This window comes from Cavia porcellus, unplaced genomic scaffold (assembly GCF_034190915.1).
Source record: "Cavia porcellus strain 051 isolate PalLab524CR breed Dunkin Hartley unplaced genomic scaffold, mCavPor4.1 scaffold_2, whole genome shotgun sequence".
Lineage (NCBI taxonomy): Eukaryota > Metazoa > Chordata > Mammalia > Rodentia > Caviidae > Cavia > Cavia porcellus.
The window spans coordinates 71,159,134-71,176,440 of NW_026947485.1; the positions used below are offsets into that span (position 1 = coordinate 71,159,134).

At 40.4% G+C, this 17,307-nt stretch overlaps 2 protein-coding genes across 2 annotated transcripts in view; both read right to left on the reverse strand.

Annotated features, from left to right (window-relative positions):
* The window catches only part of Kif27 (kinesin family member 27), a 206,118-nt gene extending 198,687 nt beyond the window's left edge, over window positions 1-7,431 (reverse strand). Inside the window, exon 1 of the mRNA XM_063243572.1 lies at window positions 7,297-7,431. The gene's annotated coding sequence lies outside the window, so the exon portion shown is untranslated. The remainder of the gene's footprint in view (window positions 1-7,296) is intronic.
* Qng1 (Q-nucleotide N-glycosylase 1) lies at window positions 1,302-17,233 on the reverse strand. Its single transcript, XM_003475073.4, has 4 exons — window positions 16,740-17,233; window positions 16,181-16,440; window positions 7,297-7,492; window positions 1,302-4,768 (listed from the first exon to the last, which is right to left on the reverse strand). Exons 1-4 carry the CDS (start codon window positions 17,074-17,076, stop codon window positions 4,536-4,538), a joined length of 1,026 nt encoding a protein of 341 aa, XP_003475121.1. The 5' UTR covers window positions 17,077-17,233; the 3' UTR covers window positions 1,302-4,535.
* Window positions 17,234-17,307: the final 74 nt, after the last annotated feature.

Consider the following 17,307-nt stretch of genomic DNA (forward strand, 5'->3'; position numbering starts at 1 on the left):
CAATCCCCATGAGGCTGTGTGGAAAAAGGCCCTGATCCTAGGCCTCTCCCAGAATTTATTATCTTGACAGTGAGGATGGTGAGCATTACGTGAGTACCATGAGCTGGCTAGTCAGATAGTGAGAAAAGCATCTCTGCAAACTGCAGAGATAAACATATGCAGAAGGAGCAACTTGCATAATTCAATTAAGGTGGAAACTGAATTGTATTTGGTTTTTGGTATGTAAACTTTTGTGCCCTGGAGTCATAGCCTCTTTACCTTGAGGCTCATACCCAGTTGACATTCCTGGACCTGACTGACTACCATCCCCCTGTGCTTATATATTTTAGAGAAAGGCATTATGGGAGGAAACAAGAGACTGTCTGATGGCTTTAGAGAGTACATATAAGTACCTCGGCTAGCCTTATCTGCAATGCTTAGAGCCAAATGAAGAGAGAAGGAAATACCATAGCCAGCTCTGTACATATCTGTATAAGGAAGTAAGTCTTGATATAAGCAAAGTTGCAGCAATTGTTCTGCATAGAAGGCAAGTCACTCAAATTGTTTCCCATACCCACCTGCTGAGGAACACAAGCAGGTATAGAAAACAAGGCTGTCTTCTAGTCTCATCTTCTTCTCCAAAACTAGTCCTAGGTCTACCTTCTAGGTTCACCAATCATTTGGTCCTTTCTTCCTCAGGTCAGTGGGAGACCTGTGATCCAAACTCTATTTCTCAACCACGCCCTGGAATTTCACACAAGTTACTCTGTTCCCTGGAATTACCAGAGGTTAGTCATCTCTTACAACAGAGCACAAAGCAAATGAAGTGTGGGCTTTGTACATCTCAATCTCTGGAACATAACTAGTCCACAAGCACACTCAAGGTCAGCTCTATTCCTGGGCCTGTTGATCATTGGTTCCAATTTCACTAAGTTAATTTCAGTTTTTTTCTTTCACTTAAAACAAAAACATCTTTGAGCCATGCATGGTGGTATATGTCTATAATCCTAGAACTCGGGGCTGGGGATTTAGTTCAGCAGCACAGCATCTGCCTGGTAAACATGAGGTCCTGAGTTTGATTCCCAGCACAAAAAAAAAAAAAAAAAAAAAAAAAATCCAGCACTCAAAAGGGCTCAGGCAGGATCACCACAAGTTGGAGGCCAGCCTGGGCTTTAAGGTGAGATCCTGAATCAAAAAAGAAAACAAAAAAATTAAAAATATCCTTAACCCAAAAGAGACAAAATCCTAAAGAAAATGTAATATATGGAAAAAAGAGAAACTTGGATGATTGATGCAGTGTCAATAATACATAGACAACAAAATATCATTTGGAGAATTTATTCCATTTTGTACTTTGAGTAATTACTTCAAAGATAAAAATATGTATTAACTATTGTTATTCCCCTATTGTTATGAAATTTTTCCATAAAAATCTGCAAAATATATAAATATATACATAAATAACTGCATTTGTACTGACGATATACAGACTTCTGTCCTTGTCATTATTCCCTAAGTAGTACAGTATAGATGTAACAATTAATAGCATTTGTACTGCTAAGGTACAAGTAATCCAGAGCTAATTTAAAGTATACTAGGGGGCTGGGGATTTAGCTCATGGGCATAAGGCCTGCCTTGTAAGCACCTGCCTTGCAAGCGCCTGGTCATGAGTTCGACCCTCAGTACCGATTTAAAAAAAAAAAATTAAAGTATATCAGAAGATGCTGGTAGACTATACGCAAATGCGGTGCCATTCTATATAAGCATCTGGACTGAGAATGTACAGGGTGGGGTGGGATTGGCAGCAGAGCAGGCCAGAGGGAGAGAACTTGGCAGGTACTTGAAGCAACTGCTTCTTTCTTTACTCCTAACACCTTCTACATGCAGGATGGGGCCACTCACATAACACTCAAGATTGAATATCATCAGAGAAACAGAATCCCTCTCCAGAATCCTCCCAGTGGGCTTCTCTCCCATCTCAAGAGCAGGGAGTAGACTACTTAGCCATTACCAAAGCCATCATGGGAAGGATGGAGACAGGATTATCAGAGTGTGTCACCCATACCTCGAACCTCAGAACTGAGCAGGGACCATGCTCCCTTAAGTCGCATCTGAGATAGACAAGGTGACTGTAAAAGGGCCAGGAGGCCCCTTTCACAAAACTGTGCTCAGCTGTGAGGACAGTGTGACAAATCTCCAGCAGATGGCAACAAAGTGCTTGGAGAATGGCGCCTTTCAGACACAGATAGTCAAGGATGCCTTATCTTTGGGCTCTACAGCCATAGATTCAGCCATCCACAGATCAAAAATATCCTGATCCAAACCTTTTGAACACCATCATTCCCTCAATAATGGAATATTACAACTATTTACACAGATTGCACTATATTAGGTATAAGCCGTCTAGAAACAATGTAAAGTGTATAGGAAGGTGATGGCACAGGCCTATAATCTGAGCACTCAGGAGGCCAAGGCAGGAAAATCTCAGTGAGTGTGAGACCAATCTCTCAGCTTAAGAAAAAATTTGAAGATCTTTATTCACTTTCAATGTAAACACTAGGTGGATTATCTTTAACTGAAAATCATTATGTACAAAATCTACTATCATTATCTATAAGTAGTTTTTAAAAAAGTGTCAAGATTTATTTTTACAGGCAGGTATGATGGTGCGCACCTGTAATCCTAACACTCAGAAGGCTGAGACAGGAGGATCACCTCAAGTTCAAGGTCAGCCTGGGCTACATAGTGAATTCAAGACTAGCCTGAATTGCATAGTGAGACTGTCTTTTAAAAAAAGTTTTTACAAAAGCAATAGTTTATACATTGATTTTAGTTCCTCTCCAGCCCCTATATATTAAATGATTAGGGTTTATAGAAAATTACTGTGCTACAAGTGCCTGCCTGGCAGGCTCAAGGTTGTGAGTTCGATCCCTGGTACTCCAAAAAAGAAAATTACTGTGCTAACCAGGCACATTCCTATAATCCCAGCACTTAGGAGTTTGAGGCAGGAGGATTATTACAAATTCAAGACCAACATGGGCTACAAGATGAGCTCAAGGCCAGCCTGAACTGCATAGCACACTGTCTCAAAAAGACAAAACAAAAACAAAATCAGACCTCCCAAATTTAAATACCCAATCCAAAAATGGACATGAGATGAATACATATTTCTCAGATTAAGAAATACAAACAGCAAATAAATACATGAAAAAGTGTTCAATATTTATGGCCCTTTGAGAGATGCAAACTTTAAAAATATTGAAATTTCATCTCACTCAAGAGTGAGATCAAAAAATCAACCAATAACATGCTGGTGGGGCTATAGGGAAAAAGGAACCCTTCTCCACTGTTGTAGACTGAAGCAACCACTGTGAAAATCAGCATGGAGATTTCTCAAAAAATGAGGGTTAGAGGTCCCATTTGACCAAGCTATTCCCCTTCTGGGTTTCTTCTCAAAAGAATTAAAAGTATCACATTACAGCAATAATAACCTCACCCATGCTTATAGCACCATAGTTTGTAATAGCTGAATCTTGGAAATAACCCAAAAACCCATCAAGTAATAAATGGATAAAGAAGATATGAGTTTTTTTACACAGTGAAATACTACTCTGTTCGATCCCTGGTACCAATAAAAAGGAAAAAGACAAAAAAAAAAAAAAAAAAAAAAAAAAGAAAGAAAGAAATACTACTCTGCCATAAAGAAGGACACGCCTGAGACATTTCTGGGTAAATGAATGCCTCTTGAGACTACACTTACATGAAATAAATTAGACACACATGTGTAAATAACACATTGTCTTTCTGGTGTGAGAAACCGAAAGTGTAAATAAGGGGCAAAGTGTTTAACAGATATTGTGAAATAGGAGGAAAATGGGAAGGGGAACAGGGAGGGAGTGAGGGGGAAAGGAATAAAAAGTAAAAAATAAGGAAAGAGCCAGGTGTGGTGGTGCATTCCTGTAATTCCAGCATTTGAGAGTCTGAGGCAGCAGAATTGTTTGCAAGTTTAAGACTAGCCTGGGCTACAAAGTGAGCCCCAGGCCAACCTAAACTACATAGTGAGACCCTCCCTTAAAAAGGCCAAAAAGAAAAGGGCTCCAGATTTAGCTCAGTGGCCTAAGTGCAAGGTCTGTGAATTCGATCAATCCCTTGTACCAACCACGCTCATTAAAAAAGGAGAATATGGAAACAAAGCTTTTGTAAGTGGGAAGGGTTGAAGGGAGAAGGCAATGAGAAAAGTTGCATCATATACAGGTACAAATTCTCCACACTGAATGTAATCACTATGTACATTTGAAAAGTTCCAATAAGATCAGATTTAAAAAAAGAAGTTACTATGTCAAAAAATATTGTTTCAAGACCAGTCATCCTTCTGCCTCAATCTCTCAAGTAGCTGGGTACACCACTGCGCATGGCTCAGGAAAACAATTTTAAAGTGAACTGTGTAATCAATTTATAATTTCTACCCTCTTAACACCAAAGCCAAGTGGACACGTGGTTCTGTGATCTCATCAGTTTGCTCCCAAAGCAGCAGTCTGGGTTGCGTCATGGCTGGGTCAGTAGTATATGCAGCGTGTGCGATGAAACGGAATCCCTTTCATGTCTTCCCTGTGGTCCCTGGCATAGTCCCATAGGTAGTAATCCAGGAGGATGGAGTTGATCTCAGCAGTAGGCTTTTCACTCTTTTTTTCAATAAGCTCCAGAAGACAATCCCGGATCAGCTCGACACACCAAAGTGAGCACCCTCTGATTTCAACCTCTTGCTTATCCCCATACAAGAGCATTTCTCCTGCAAGGGTTAAAACAGAAAAGAATTCTGGGCTGAGGATTTACCTCAGTGGCATAAGCACCTGCCTGGCAAGCACAAGATCATGAATTTAATCCTCAGTACCAAAACAAAAAAAAAAAAAAAGAAAGAAAAAAAAATCATTCCTTGACTTAAGTGTGAATGTGAAGTTACCTATTACATTTCATGAGAATTGGGCCAATCGGTCTCAGTCTTCTCAGGACCTAGCCTAGCACCCTGCACAGACTAATTCCCCAAATAAGCACCTGGTAAACAGAGATGTGGCTTTTTCTAGGTGGTATGGCACTAAGGAGGCTGAGGCAGAAGGATCCTGAGTTTGGGACCACCCTACATTACCAGACAATGCCAGGTCAGCCTGAGCTACACTGCCAGGCCCTGTCTCAAAGAAACAAAATAAGAATAGCATGTTTCCATGTTTCTCTACTTTTATATGAGTAGCCAGTCTGATTTTTTATGTGAAATCTCCTAATTTTCAAGTATTAGGAACTAATCAAGATGGGTGTGGAGGCACACACAAATAATTTCAGCACTCAGGAGGCTGAGGCAGAAGGATTGCTGCAAATTCAAGATCAGTCTGGGCTACAAAGTGAGCCCGAGGCCAGCATAACAAGATGTGTCTTGAAAAGACATAAAAAAAAAAAGGGAAACTAATCAAGCATCAATTTAAACCAGGTGTGGTAGTACATGCCCATAATCTCTGCACTCAGGAGCCTGAGGCAGGAAGATCTCACATTGGAGGCCAGCCTGGGCTACTTAGTATATAGTGAAATCTACCTTAAAGCTATACCGTGAGACTAATGTTAAAAAAAAACAAAACAACAAGAAAAAAACAAGAATGCTTCAAGACAGGAATGAACGGCATCTGGGTACATGGAAAATCTTGTGACTGATAAATGTTGTACCTTTTAAAGGCATATAAGAATTAGTCATCTAACTCATGAGCATTATGACATAACACAGTGTATTATTTTTCAAACAAGGAAACAGGATATGATGGATTGTCTGAGGAAACTTAAAAGCTGGTAAAATCAACCATAGGAGTAATGATACCTTTATATTCTGTATTATTACTTGGGAAAATATAAATCCATTTCGCTAGCCAGGTATGGTGACACACACCTGTAATGTAAGCACTTGGGAGGCTGGGGCAGGAGGATCACTTTGAGTCCAAGGCCAGTGTGGGCTACATATTAAGTTCAAGGCCAGCCAACACTACAAGAAAAAAACCCATTTCACAAGAGAAAATTATTCAATAGCAAAACTACTTTCTCATAAAAATATATTATAAATGTCACATAAAATCCTAGGTATAAAAGAGAAATTAACATGAAAATAGTAGTATTTTTTTTCACACAAAGAAGTGACTGTGTTTTTTGGGGAGGGGAGAGGAGTACTAGGAATTGAACTCAGGACCTTGTGCTTGCCAGATAGGTGCTTGTGTCGCTGAGCTGTATCCCTGGCCCAGTTGTTCTTTTGTCCAGGCATGGTGGTGCATTCTTGAAATTCCAGCACTCAGGATGGAGGCTGAGCCAAGTGGATCTCCAAGAGTTTGAGGCTAGCCTGGACTACAAAGAAGTTCAAGGTCAGCCTGAACTCCACAGTGAGACCCTATCTTAAAAAAGAAGTTTTTAGTTTTTTTTTTAAAAAAGAGTAATTTTCACACAAACTTCTCAATCTAATTTTTCTAGTCTTACATAAAATGAGGCTCCCGGTTCTGAATCAATTATCACTTCTTCCATTACTGGTGACTAAACATGAGGAAGGGAATGACTTGTGGGAGACACCCAGTGGCCCCAGGAGCCTCTGATCACAATCCTGTCTATAATGCGCCATCTCTTAGCCCACGGCCCACCCTTTCCTCCACAATGCAGTGCTCTCTCTAGCTACGCGAACACCTGTTACATGTTACACCTGGGTCACAAACCTTCACACAGCAGGAGTTTAGGATTCATTGTATTAGGCTGAAACTATGATGTTCAATTAGCAATGTCCATATCCCACACCGCAGTAAGAAAAGTACACAGCCCACTGGGCACAGTGGTGCACACCTGTAACCCCAGCTCCTCTGGAGGCTGAGGCAGGCAGTTTAGAAGTCCAGGCCAGCCTTGAACATAGTAAGTTCAAGGATAGCTTGAGCTAGATAGCAAGATCCTGTCTTAAAATAAAAGATAAAAAAATAAAACAGGGTTGGGGTGTAGTGCAACGGTAGAGCTCTTGCCTAGTATGCATGCAGCCTTGGGTTCAATTCCCAGTACTAGAAAAAAAAAAAAATGAAAACGATCACTTGCTCCATATTTTACTTGCCTCTGCATGAGACAGGGACTGCTGGCCTCAAGCTGGAGACCTCCTGCCTCAGCATTCTGTGTGCTGGGAATGCCACCACGCTAGCTTGATTACTTTTATCAGTAAAAAGTGCCCCTTTTTTAGGCAAAGAGTTTTTGTGAAAGAAACTAAATGTGGAGTCACAATAATTCAGAATAACAGAGAACAGCCCTGTCAAGGCTGCAGACCTTTGTGAAGCTTCTCCAGCAGCTCCTCAGAGTACTTGAGGGCTCCGAGGTGGGCGAGGACCTGTGGCAGTCGATAGTCGGCGAACATCGTGATGCTGGCGATGTCTGGAAAGCAGCCGTCTCCTCTGCCCCCTAGCACACTCCAGGTATCTGCTACAAGGATCTGGGCTCGTTTGTAAAAAGCAACTCTTTTCCCCTGAGGAATGGAAAAAACATAAATGTTCCCTGCGTGTCTGAGAGTTGGCTATATTCCTCTCAAAAGCACAAACTGAAGACAGCTTTTCTAGAGCAGAATAATGTTGCTCTTTGGGAAGTGCAGACCTTTCACAGTGAACCAGAGGATCTAGTTAACATGCAGTCATCTCTACCATTCCCATTTTACTTCCTGTTTTCCTCAATCATGTAAAACATAAAACATAAGTTACATGACTCTGTTACCTTTTTTAATGGCGTTACTTCACATGAATTCAAGGCCAACCTGAGCCACTCAGTAAGACCCCCGTCTAAAATAAAAATTAAAAAGGCTGAGGATGCAGCTCAGCACCACAGCATTGCTAGGTGCAATCCCAGGACATAAAAAAAAAAGAAAAAAAAAAAAAAGTAGAGCCAGTGCAATTGATCCAAACCTATACTTACTAAATAATTTTTCCAAACCACCAAAATTCAGAATTTTAGTTGGTTGTGGTGCCACACACCTGTAATCCCAGCACTCAGGAAGCTGAGGCAGGAGCGTAGCAGTGAGTCTGAGGCCAGCTTGGGCTGCATAATAAGCTTGAGGCCAGTCTGAACTACACAGCAAGACCCTGTCTCAAAATAATAATAATAAAAATAATCCAGAATATTGCTTTTCAACGTAAACACATATGCTCAACTTTGTGACATACTGTAAAGTTTCTAAATTATATTGATGGGTTAGAGAGAAAATAAATCACCATTAAGAAACATTCCTACAAAGCTGGGCGTGGTAGCTCACATTTGTAATCCTAGCACTTAGGAGGCTGAAGCAGGAGGATTACTGCAAATTCAAAACCAGCCTGGGCTACAAAGTAAGTTCAAGGTCAGCCTGGACTGTGTAGTGACATCCTGTGTCAAGAAAAAAAAAAAAGACAGAAAGATTCCTACATTATGCTATGACACTAAATTCCTAAACCTACCCAGTAATTTATTCCTCTAGCACTAGATTTATACAGTATTTGTTAACTAGGTTTCTAGCAAGATACAAAACCGAATTTGCAAAATACAACTGTATGTTACAATTTTACCAGAAAGTTTACACTGGACATGTGATGCACCCTGTAATCCCAGCACTTTGGAGGAGAATCAACGTGAGTTTTGAGGCAAGCCTGAGCTACAAAGTGAGCTCAAGGCCAGCCTGAATTACAGAGCATGATCATGTCTCAAAATAAAAAAAGAAAAAGCAGCAAAGAAAAGGAAAGCTTACTATACTAGACAAAGGCTATGATCTATTTTTAACAAGATTCAAAACAAAATAGACTAGGAATCAAATTTATTAACAAAATGAATGCTAACACCTATAAAAACAAATTATTGTAGCACAATCATTGTTGCCATGGTAGCAGAAGAGACTATAATTCACTTAAAATAGAAAAAAGGATAAAAAGTTGAGATTCAAGGGACAAATTTAAAAACAATTCATAATTTTTTTTGCTAAGTTAACTGTGGTTCTGTAATCAAATTATTTGAGTTCATCAAATCCTGAGACTCAGGAGTACACCCTGGGTTCCATTCCCAGCACCTCAAACAACAAAAATAAATGAGAAAAAATTCTGGGTCCCTAAAATATTAACCAGTATCACTGAAAATACCGGTAAGTTCCCCAATAATTCCCTATATATTTGCTAATATTGCTTTGTGAAGAAAGTATTTTCAAAATAAATGTATTTATTTGTCCTTTTTTTTTGAGGCGGGTCTCTCTATGCAGTTTAGGCTGTCCTTGAGCTCACTTTGTAGCCCAGGCTGGTTTTGCACTTGACCCTCCTGCCTCATCCTTTCAAGTGCTGGGATTACAAGTGTGTGCCACCACACTCAGCTAATATTTTCAAAGTAATACTTTCATAAAGTAATTGTCACTGGAAAATTCTATGACTATGAATTAACTTACTTTCCCCCTGGTACTGGGGACTGAACCAGGGCATCACCATAAGCTACATGCCTAGACCTTTTTATTATTATTTTTTTATCGGTACTGGGGATCAAACTCATGACTGCCTGCTTGCAAGGCAGGCGCTTATGCTGCTGAGCTAAATCCCCAGCCCTTGACCTTTTTATTATTTCAAGACAAAGTTTCACTAAGTCTCTAAATTCTCCAAGCTAATCTTAAACTTGCAATCCTCCTGCCTCAGCCTCCCAGAGTAGTAGGATTTCAAGCATGCACTACCATGCCCAGCTAATTTGCTTTTTGTAAAAAATCTCTTTTATTCTTCTTTACTGGTTTTTTGAGACAGGATCTCAGTATGTAGTTCAGGCTGGCCTTAAGTTCATTGTGTGGCCCATGCTATACAATGGCCTTGAATTCATAATGATGCTCCTGCCTCAGACTCCTGGGCTACCACAGCCACCTCTATTCTTTAAAATAAGTAATACACCAAAAACATAAAAAATTGGACAAATTGATGGGCTGACACATGTACAGACTGCCTAATATCTAAAGTTTTACCTTCCCAAACATTTACTTTCTTGGCAATAAAAACTTCAAATGCAGGAAGCCAAACCATGCCTTCCCATGAGCTAGGGTCCACCATGGGGATCGAAGAACTATGCTTTCCCGTGAGCCAGCTGGTACGCGGGCTTGGAAACCAGAGCATATCCCTCTACCCCACAAGCAACTAGCTGACTGAGTGGAATTCATGGTGAGATGATAGCACCTGAGGTGAAAGGAGTAGCTTGAGGCTTGTATCATTGGATAGATTGTGTAGGCCTGAGGCTGGGGGTCTGGACATCTATTTGGAGGACAGCAGTGTGCACTGTGGCAACTGTGGGGGGACTTCTGTCTTGATTTTGAAATCTAATGTTTTATTCCATTTTACTGTTTTGTTTTATTCTTATATCTGGTTACCTGAGCAGGATTTTGAAGATAACAATATCCAGTATAACAACCATTGTTAAATTTCTATCATTGGGGCTGGGGATTTAGCTCAGCGGCCCTTGCCAGCAGGCAGTTGTGAGTTCAATCCCTGGTACCGATAAGAAGGAAAAAGACAAAAAAAAGAAAAAAAATTCTATCATCTTGTTTTGAAAACCTATATAGCTACTGGTGTTTTCTTTTGTTGTGGTCATTTTGCTTTTGTTGTATTTTAGGTTTGTTCGCTTCCTGATTTTTTTTTTTTTTCCTTTTTCCTTTTCCTTTTTTACCGGTACCAGGGATCGAACTCACAACTGCCTGCTTGCAAGGCAGGCGCTTATGCCGCTGAGCTAAATCCCCAGCCCCATGCTTCCTGATTTTTTTCTGTTTCTCTTTCTTTGTGATACCAGGGATCAAACTCAGGACCTCACACTTGCCAGGCAGATGCTTATGCCTATGAGCTAAATCCCTAGCCTGATTCTCTTTAAAATACAAAAAAAAAAAAAAAAAAAAAAAAAAAAAAAAAAAGCTGGGCATGTTAGGGCAGGCAGATCACTGCAAATTTGAGACCAGGATGGGCTACAAAGCGAGCCCAAGGCCAGCCTGAACTGTATAGCGAGACTCTAAGAAATAAACAGGATACAAAAAAACAAACAAAACTTTCAAAACCTTTTCTTGTAGCTTCTTTCCCCATCTCTTTTCATGAACTAATTTGTTTGAAAAAAAGTCAATAAATTTAAGGTTAAAGATTACGAATGCTTTTCCCCATGAATCAGCACCATTTGCAGACTGCAGGGGAGAAGTCAACAAGAAGCAAGCCTTCTTTGCAAATCAGCAACAAGCATGGGCCACTGCCACCAAGGGGACAGCCAGACCCCAGCCTCTTCTAGCCCGTGGGCTGGGAAGCAAGAAGAGCCAACCCCCTCCCCACCTTGTAAGCAACCAGTGCATCCAGAGAAAACACAGGCTGCAGTGATAGCTACTGAGGTGAAATGCAATCTGATGCCTCTGGTGTTTGGTGTTATACTGACCTTGCAGGTCTAGGACCAGTGGTATGATCATCTATTCAGAGGATAGCAGTACGCAGTGTGACATTTAGGGGCGATGTCCTTCTGAGGGTGGTGGCCACTGTTAATTCCCTATTATCTTGTTTTGAAGTCCTGTACCATTTTCATTGTTTCGCTGGGTTGTGTTTTATTGTATTTTCTCTGATATTGTTGTATCTGATGCATGGGCAGCTATTTCAAAGACATCAAGATATATTACGGTAAACATTTTGGATTTACTATTCTCTTGTTTTGAAGTCCTTTATTGCTTTCATTATTTTGTTTTCCTTGTCTCTATTCTGTTCTGGTTTTTGATTTTTACAATGTTGGAAGGTATCTGCAGTTATTCTGAAGATAAGAAGCATTGTGGTTATTGATGATTTCCTTCTGTTTTGATGTCCTGTGTCACTTACACTAGTTTGTTTTGACTGGTTTTATGCTTTATTTTGCTTGGTTTTATCCTCTTTAAAATAAAAAATAAATAAATGAAAGGGGCTGGGAATACAGCTTGGTGGTAGAGAACATTTGCCTAGTATGTGTGAGGCCCTGGGTTCAATTCTTAGGACAGGGCAAAGAAAATAAGTAATCAATGTTACGAAGGGTTGAGCTTTTTGTCATCTTTCTGGAGAATAGTTAAGCTTTTTATGTGTTGGAAGCCTGAATACCTTGACCATGCTGTGACTCAGTAACTTAACCACAGGAATCCGTAATAACAGACATGTCTGAGGATTAAGATGTTGCACAATACTGTTTATAACCCAGTGAAACTGAAAACAGGAAGACGTAAAACTCAATTTACAAGGGCTGGGGATTTAGCTCAGTAGCTTAAGCACCTGCCTGGCAAGCGCAAGGTCATGAGTTCAATCCCTGGTACCAAAAAAAACCCACAAAACACTCAATTTACAAAATAAACTGTATAAACACAATTGGGAATCAGTCTTAAAAATTAATCTAAGTCCTGGTAAATTAAATAGAAACTCAAAAACTCACTCTTTATATGGATAAACACAAACTACAAAAAAAGCAAAAGAACTGCAGTACATGGTATTCTGAATTCATTCCACCCTGAGGCTACATTATTTACATTAAATTTTTTTATTTTTTTAAATTGAGTTGTTTATTTTAGGATTTATAAACTTGAAGCACAGAAAAAAATTGAGACAGATGTATTTACTAATTTATTGCTGTTCACTGATGCTCCTCCTCTTCCTCTCTTCTCCCTGTGCTCACCTCAGCATATTAACTGTAATCTCTGCCTTTCCTGTGCTACAATCACATACAAACTATCAAATACCAAAATGAAAGATCATGTATCCTGAACCATGTGACTGGTGGATTGCTTTATTTCATATACTATTTATTATAGTTAGATGGCCTTAATAAGAGACCACGGAATTTGATCCTGCATTTCCTGAAAAACAAGGCTGATATGATATACTTTATTTTTTTTCTTCAAGTTTTACTGGGTCTGAGATCTGCTCTTTTGTTCGGTTGCTTGCTGTTGTTCTTTATGTTTAGATACACTCTAATAGTTACAAGGATCAAGAAAGTAATTACAAAGCCATGAAGCAATAACTGAGTTAGGCAGTTTTAAAAGAACAAAGAATTATTTATTTATTTATTTTTTAAGATTTATTTTTTAAAACTATCTTAGTTTTTAATATATAGATATATACATATATATTGTTTCTTTCAGCTGCTCACGAGTGGGACAACGTTTACATGTCTTATTTATGAAATGATATACTTTAAACAAAAAGATAAATCTCAGAGTAACCTTTGCATTAGTTAATAGGGCAGAATAAAAATGAACAGTGAGCCCTGGAGACTTTTCTGGAAACTACATCTCAGCTCCTGCTGAGGCCACACCTACCTGCTATAACACATGTGGTTCAGGGCTGTGACTGGCACTGAGCCTGCCTCTCTCTTTCTCCAGTAGCTCAAGCAACAAGATGCAAAATTCACTATCAGTAACTTTTGATACTTCCTGGAGAAACTTCCAAAGTGAGGGAAAAACAGCTACAGGCGAGAATCTGAACTCGTCAGCTACAATCCCCTGTCCAGGCTGTCCCTGGTTCATCTAAAATTCCTTTTTATATTGGGCATAGTGGCACAAGCCTGTGATTCTAGCACTTGGGAGTTCTGAAGCAGGAGGATCATTGCAAGTTCAAGATCAGGTTACAAATGGAGCTCAAGGCCAGCCAGAACTGCATAGCAAGACCCTGTCTCAAAAATACCAAAATAAATAAACAAAAATAATAAAACTCCTTTTTGCCTCATTAAAAAGAAAGTTTTGTGCTATTAACTGTTTGTTCCTTCTTTGTAAAAGAGAATCTTTTCTTGTTTACATCTTGTACTTTGAGTGATACTTTGAAGGTAATAATACAGTGTTGTAACTATTGTTATTACTGTATTTTGTTGTGAAATTTTTTCATAAAATAAAAACGATACAACTTTTTGCTTCAGCTTTTTCTAGAAGTGTCTGTGTAGTTGCAATTTATAAAATAAAAAATCTTAGGAGGCCACAGTAGTGCACACTTGTACTCCCAGTCACTGGGGAAGCTAAGGCAGAAAGATCAAAAGTTTGAGGCTGCTCTGGGCAACTCAGGGAGACTATCTAAAAATTTTTAAAAAGGTATGTTTTTAAACATATGGGTATATTCCTCAGTGGCAGTATGTCTGCCTTGTATGTGAGTACAAATGTAGTGTACAAATATACACTAACACACATAATTAAGAATCTTTCATTTTATAGTAATCAAAGGCTAGCTATTTCCTAACTAAATAACATAAGACCGACCATTTAATGTTTCAAAATTAGTTCTAGTCTACAAACAAGGGACAGGGGCTGGGGATATAGCTCAGTACCACAGGGCCTTCCTGGCAAGCACAAGGTCCTGAGTTCAATTCCCAGTACAAAAAAACAAAAACAAAACAAAACAAAAAAACCCACAAACAAGGGATAATAATGCTTCCTAACATCTTTAGGTCCCTTAAGCTGATTTAAAAATCAAATGTGGATGGCATGGCTGGGGATATAGCTCAGCAGCACAAGTGCCTGCCTGGTAACGAAAGGTTCTGAGTTTGATTATCAGTCCAAAAAAAAATATGCATGAATACCATCAAATCACAAAGTGTAATTTAAACAATATGTTGGTAATTTTAGTTGCTGAATTGTGACTGCAAAAGAAACAGTTTTAAAACTTTAATTTGATGTAAGGCTTCACTAACTTATAAATTTATGTTATGATTTTCTGAAGTTGCTTATACTTCTGAATCACAGTCAAAGTAATCAGAATTCCAAAAGAATTTTACAAAAACAAAATCAAGATGCACACTGGGAGGGTACATCAGTTAATCATTTTAAATTTTTAATTTATTTCAATTAATTTAAACTTAATTATTTAAATTTTTGTACCATAAAACAAATAATACTGTGAAAGTATGCTGCTTGAAAAAAACAACATATATACACTGAACTTTGCCATGAACACCTTTTATTAGAGAATTTAGATACATTCTGATTTTCATCCAATATGCAAATTTTTAAGAACCTTATCCTCAAGGACAGCATTATATGGAAGGTTCAATGTTTTTCAGGTATGAAACATTTTAAAAGGACAAGAAGCCAGGTGTGGTGACCAACATGCCTGTTATGCCAGTACCCAAGAAGTTGAGGCTGCAGCACCACTGTAAATTCAAGGCCAGCCTAAACTACACAGTGGGACCTTGCCTTCAAAAAAAATAAAAAATAAAAATACAAAAGTAGCCTGACAACATGGTACACACCTATAATCTCAGCACTCTGGGAGGCTGAGGCAGAAGAATAACAAATTCATTCCTGGTGCGGGCAATTTACTGACCTAGTAAGTCACAGTCTCAAAAATAAAAAAAATAAAAATGGCTAGTGGGGAGGGGGGATGGCTAAAGGTGCTGTTCAGTGCTAAAGGCCCCGAGTTCAATCTCTAGCACCCTCCCCCAAAAAACAAAAAAGACAGAGCAAAAGAAATATACCGGGCTGGGGATTTAGCTCAGCGGCATAAGCACCTGCCTTGCAAGCAGGTGGTAGCGAGTTCGATCCCCGGTACCGATAAAAATGAAAAAGATACAAAAAAAAGAAAAAAAAAAAAAGAAATATACCGACTAGGAAATAATCATAAAAGAAGTTTTGAAATACTTCAATTTGGTTACTTTTTCTTGTCCATACTGAACACATTTCAAATATAAACTGTTATTTTTAAATGGAATTCAGGAAGTCTAATGGTATATATTCAAGGTGTTCATCGGGAGGCCACTGGATCTCAGGTGATTAGTCCACTGACAGGTTCAAGCTGGGAGGTAAAGGCTGGGGGGAGGAGATGGCTCTGGTAGGTGTGTGCTAGGAAAACAACTCTCCCGCTTGGCCTGCTCTGCACCGTTTTTTTCCTCTATATGCACTCTGCCCTACCTGCTGACTACGGACTTTAATCTCTACAAACTGTCAGCTGAAATAAATCTTTCCTCCTTTAATTTGTGAGTATCCCATATTTTGTCCCAGCAACGAGAATACAACTAAGATAGGAAGCAAGTAAGTTAATTCTGAAAGAATTAAGACCTCTAAAATCAGGGGCTGGGGATTTAGCTCAGTGGCATAAGCGCTTGCCTTGCAAGCAGGCAGTCGTGAGTTCGATCCCTGGTACCAATAAAAAGGAAAAAGACAAAAAATAAATAAATAAAAAATAAAAGACCTCTAAAATCTCCACCAGAAACCACTCACCTCAAACTGAGTCACATCTCTGTAAGAAGGAAAATTTTCAACAATCAGGTGCAGTAACTTTTGCGCGCTTCTTTCACTTTTTCGGACGCAGGTAAGGAAAGAGCCTCCAAACTTCTCCAACAGAATTCTTCCCGCCTCATTGAGAACACGATGTCTATCTTCCATTAAAGGCATGGGGACATCAGTGTCAGAACGAAATATATGACGAACCTGGTCCAGGGTCACGGTAGCATAATAGGAGGCACTGGTTATCGGTATCCCTTGGAAAGAAAAAGGAAATTCGGGAAACAATGTTATACTTTTATATTTCATTAGACCCCTAGATCTATCATGTGCAATTCCTATGAAACCAAATGAAAGTTGCAGAAATGCACCCAGGTGGATGAACAAGCAAGGTGTTTTTTCCTACTCGCTCGCCTGGCCGGGCTCCTTTCTAACTCCTACCATGCCCGTCCGTCCCTCTGCTGCTCCATAAAGGTGCCTCCTTCAGATCCTGACCGCGACTGCTGCGGCTGTCCAGCCCTGCTAGCCCGCCCGAGGGGTTTTGGCTGGCACCTACCTTCGTCCAGGGCGCGGTTCACCGCGGCGCATAGGGACCAGTACCCGCTGTAGGCTTTGCCCTTGTAGGTCACCAGGCACTTGCGCTCCTCCTGCTCAGCCCAGAAGGAGAAGTTGAGTGTGTCCACCACGAACACCCAGCCGAGCGCCGCCTCGTCGGCCGCGCGGGGGTTCAGCTCGTGCAGCGCTCGCCAGCCGTCCACGCGCAAAGCCGGCCCCGTGGACGCCGCCAGCAGCAGCTCTGCCACCCTGCGCACGCCCTCGCCGTCCACGGCCACGTCTCGGCTGCGCTCGGCCACGAACCTGGCAGACTCCCGGGGCGGAAGGGGACTGTCCATGCCGCCTGCCTCTGATGCAAAGAACGGGGCCTCGACTTGTCTTCTAACGGGTCGAAGTCCAGTGCCGGGCCACCCCGCGATATCACTAAGCTCCGCGAGCCGCTAAGCCCGGCCGCGCGCCAGGCAGAGACGTGAGGGTTTCCATCACGGTGGCCCCGCCCCCTAGCGCACAAGGCCCCGCTTCCGGTTCCACTTCCGGAAGTGGCGCGGCTGAGCGCTCTGCTGTTCGCC

What these genes read in the sequence shown, in the direction of transcription:
- Qng1 (XM_003475073.4), bottom strand. Translation starts at nt 17,076, where the DNA reads ATGGACAGTCCCCTTCCGCCCCGGGAGTCTGCCAGGTTCGTGGCCGAG. An exon ending in GAGATGTGACTCAGTTTGAG is followed by an intron (nt 7,493 to 16,180) that starts GTGAGTGGTTTC and finishes TCCATTCCTCAG; the next exon opens with GGGAAAAGAGTTGCTTTTTA. An exon ending in GCTGGAGAAGCTTCACAAAG is followed by an intron (nt 4,769 to 7,296) that starts GTCTGCAGCCTT and finishes TAACCCTTGCAG; the next exon opens with GAGAAATGCTCTTGTATGGG.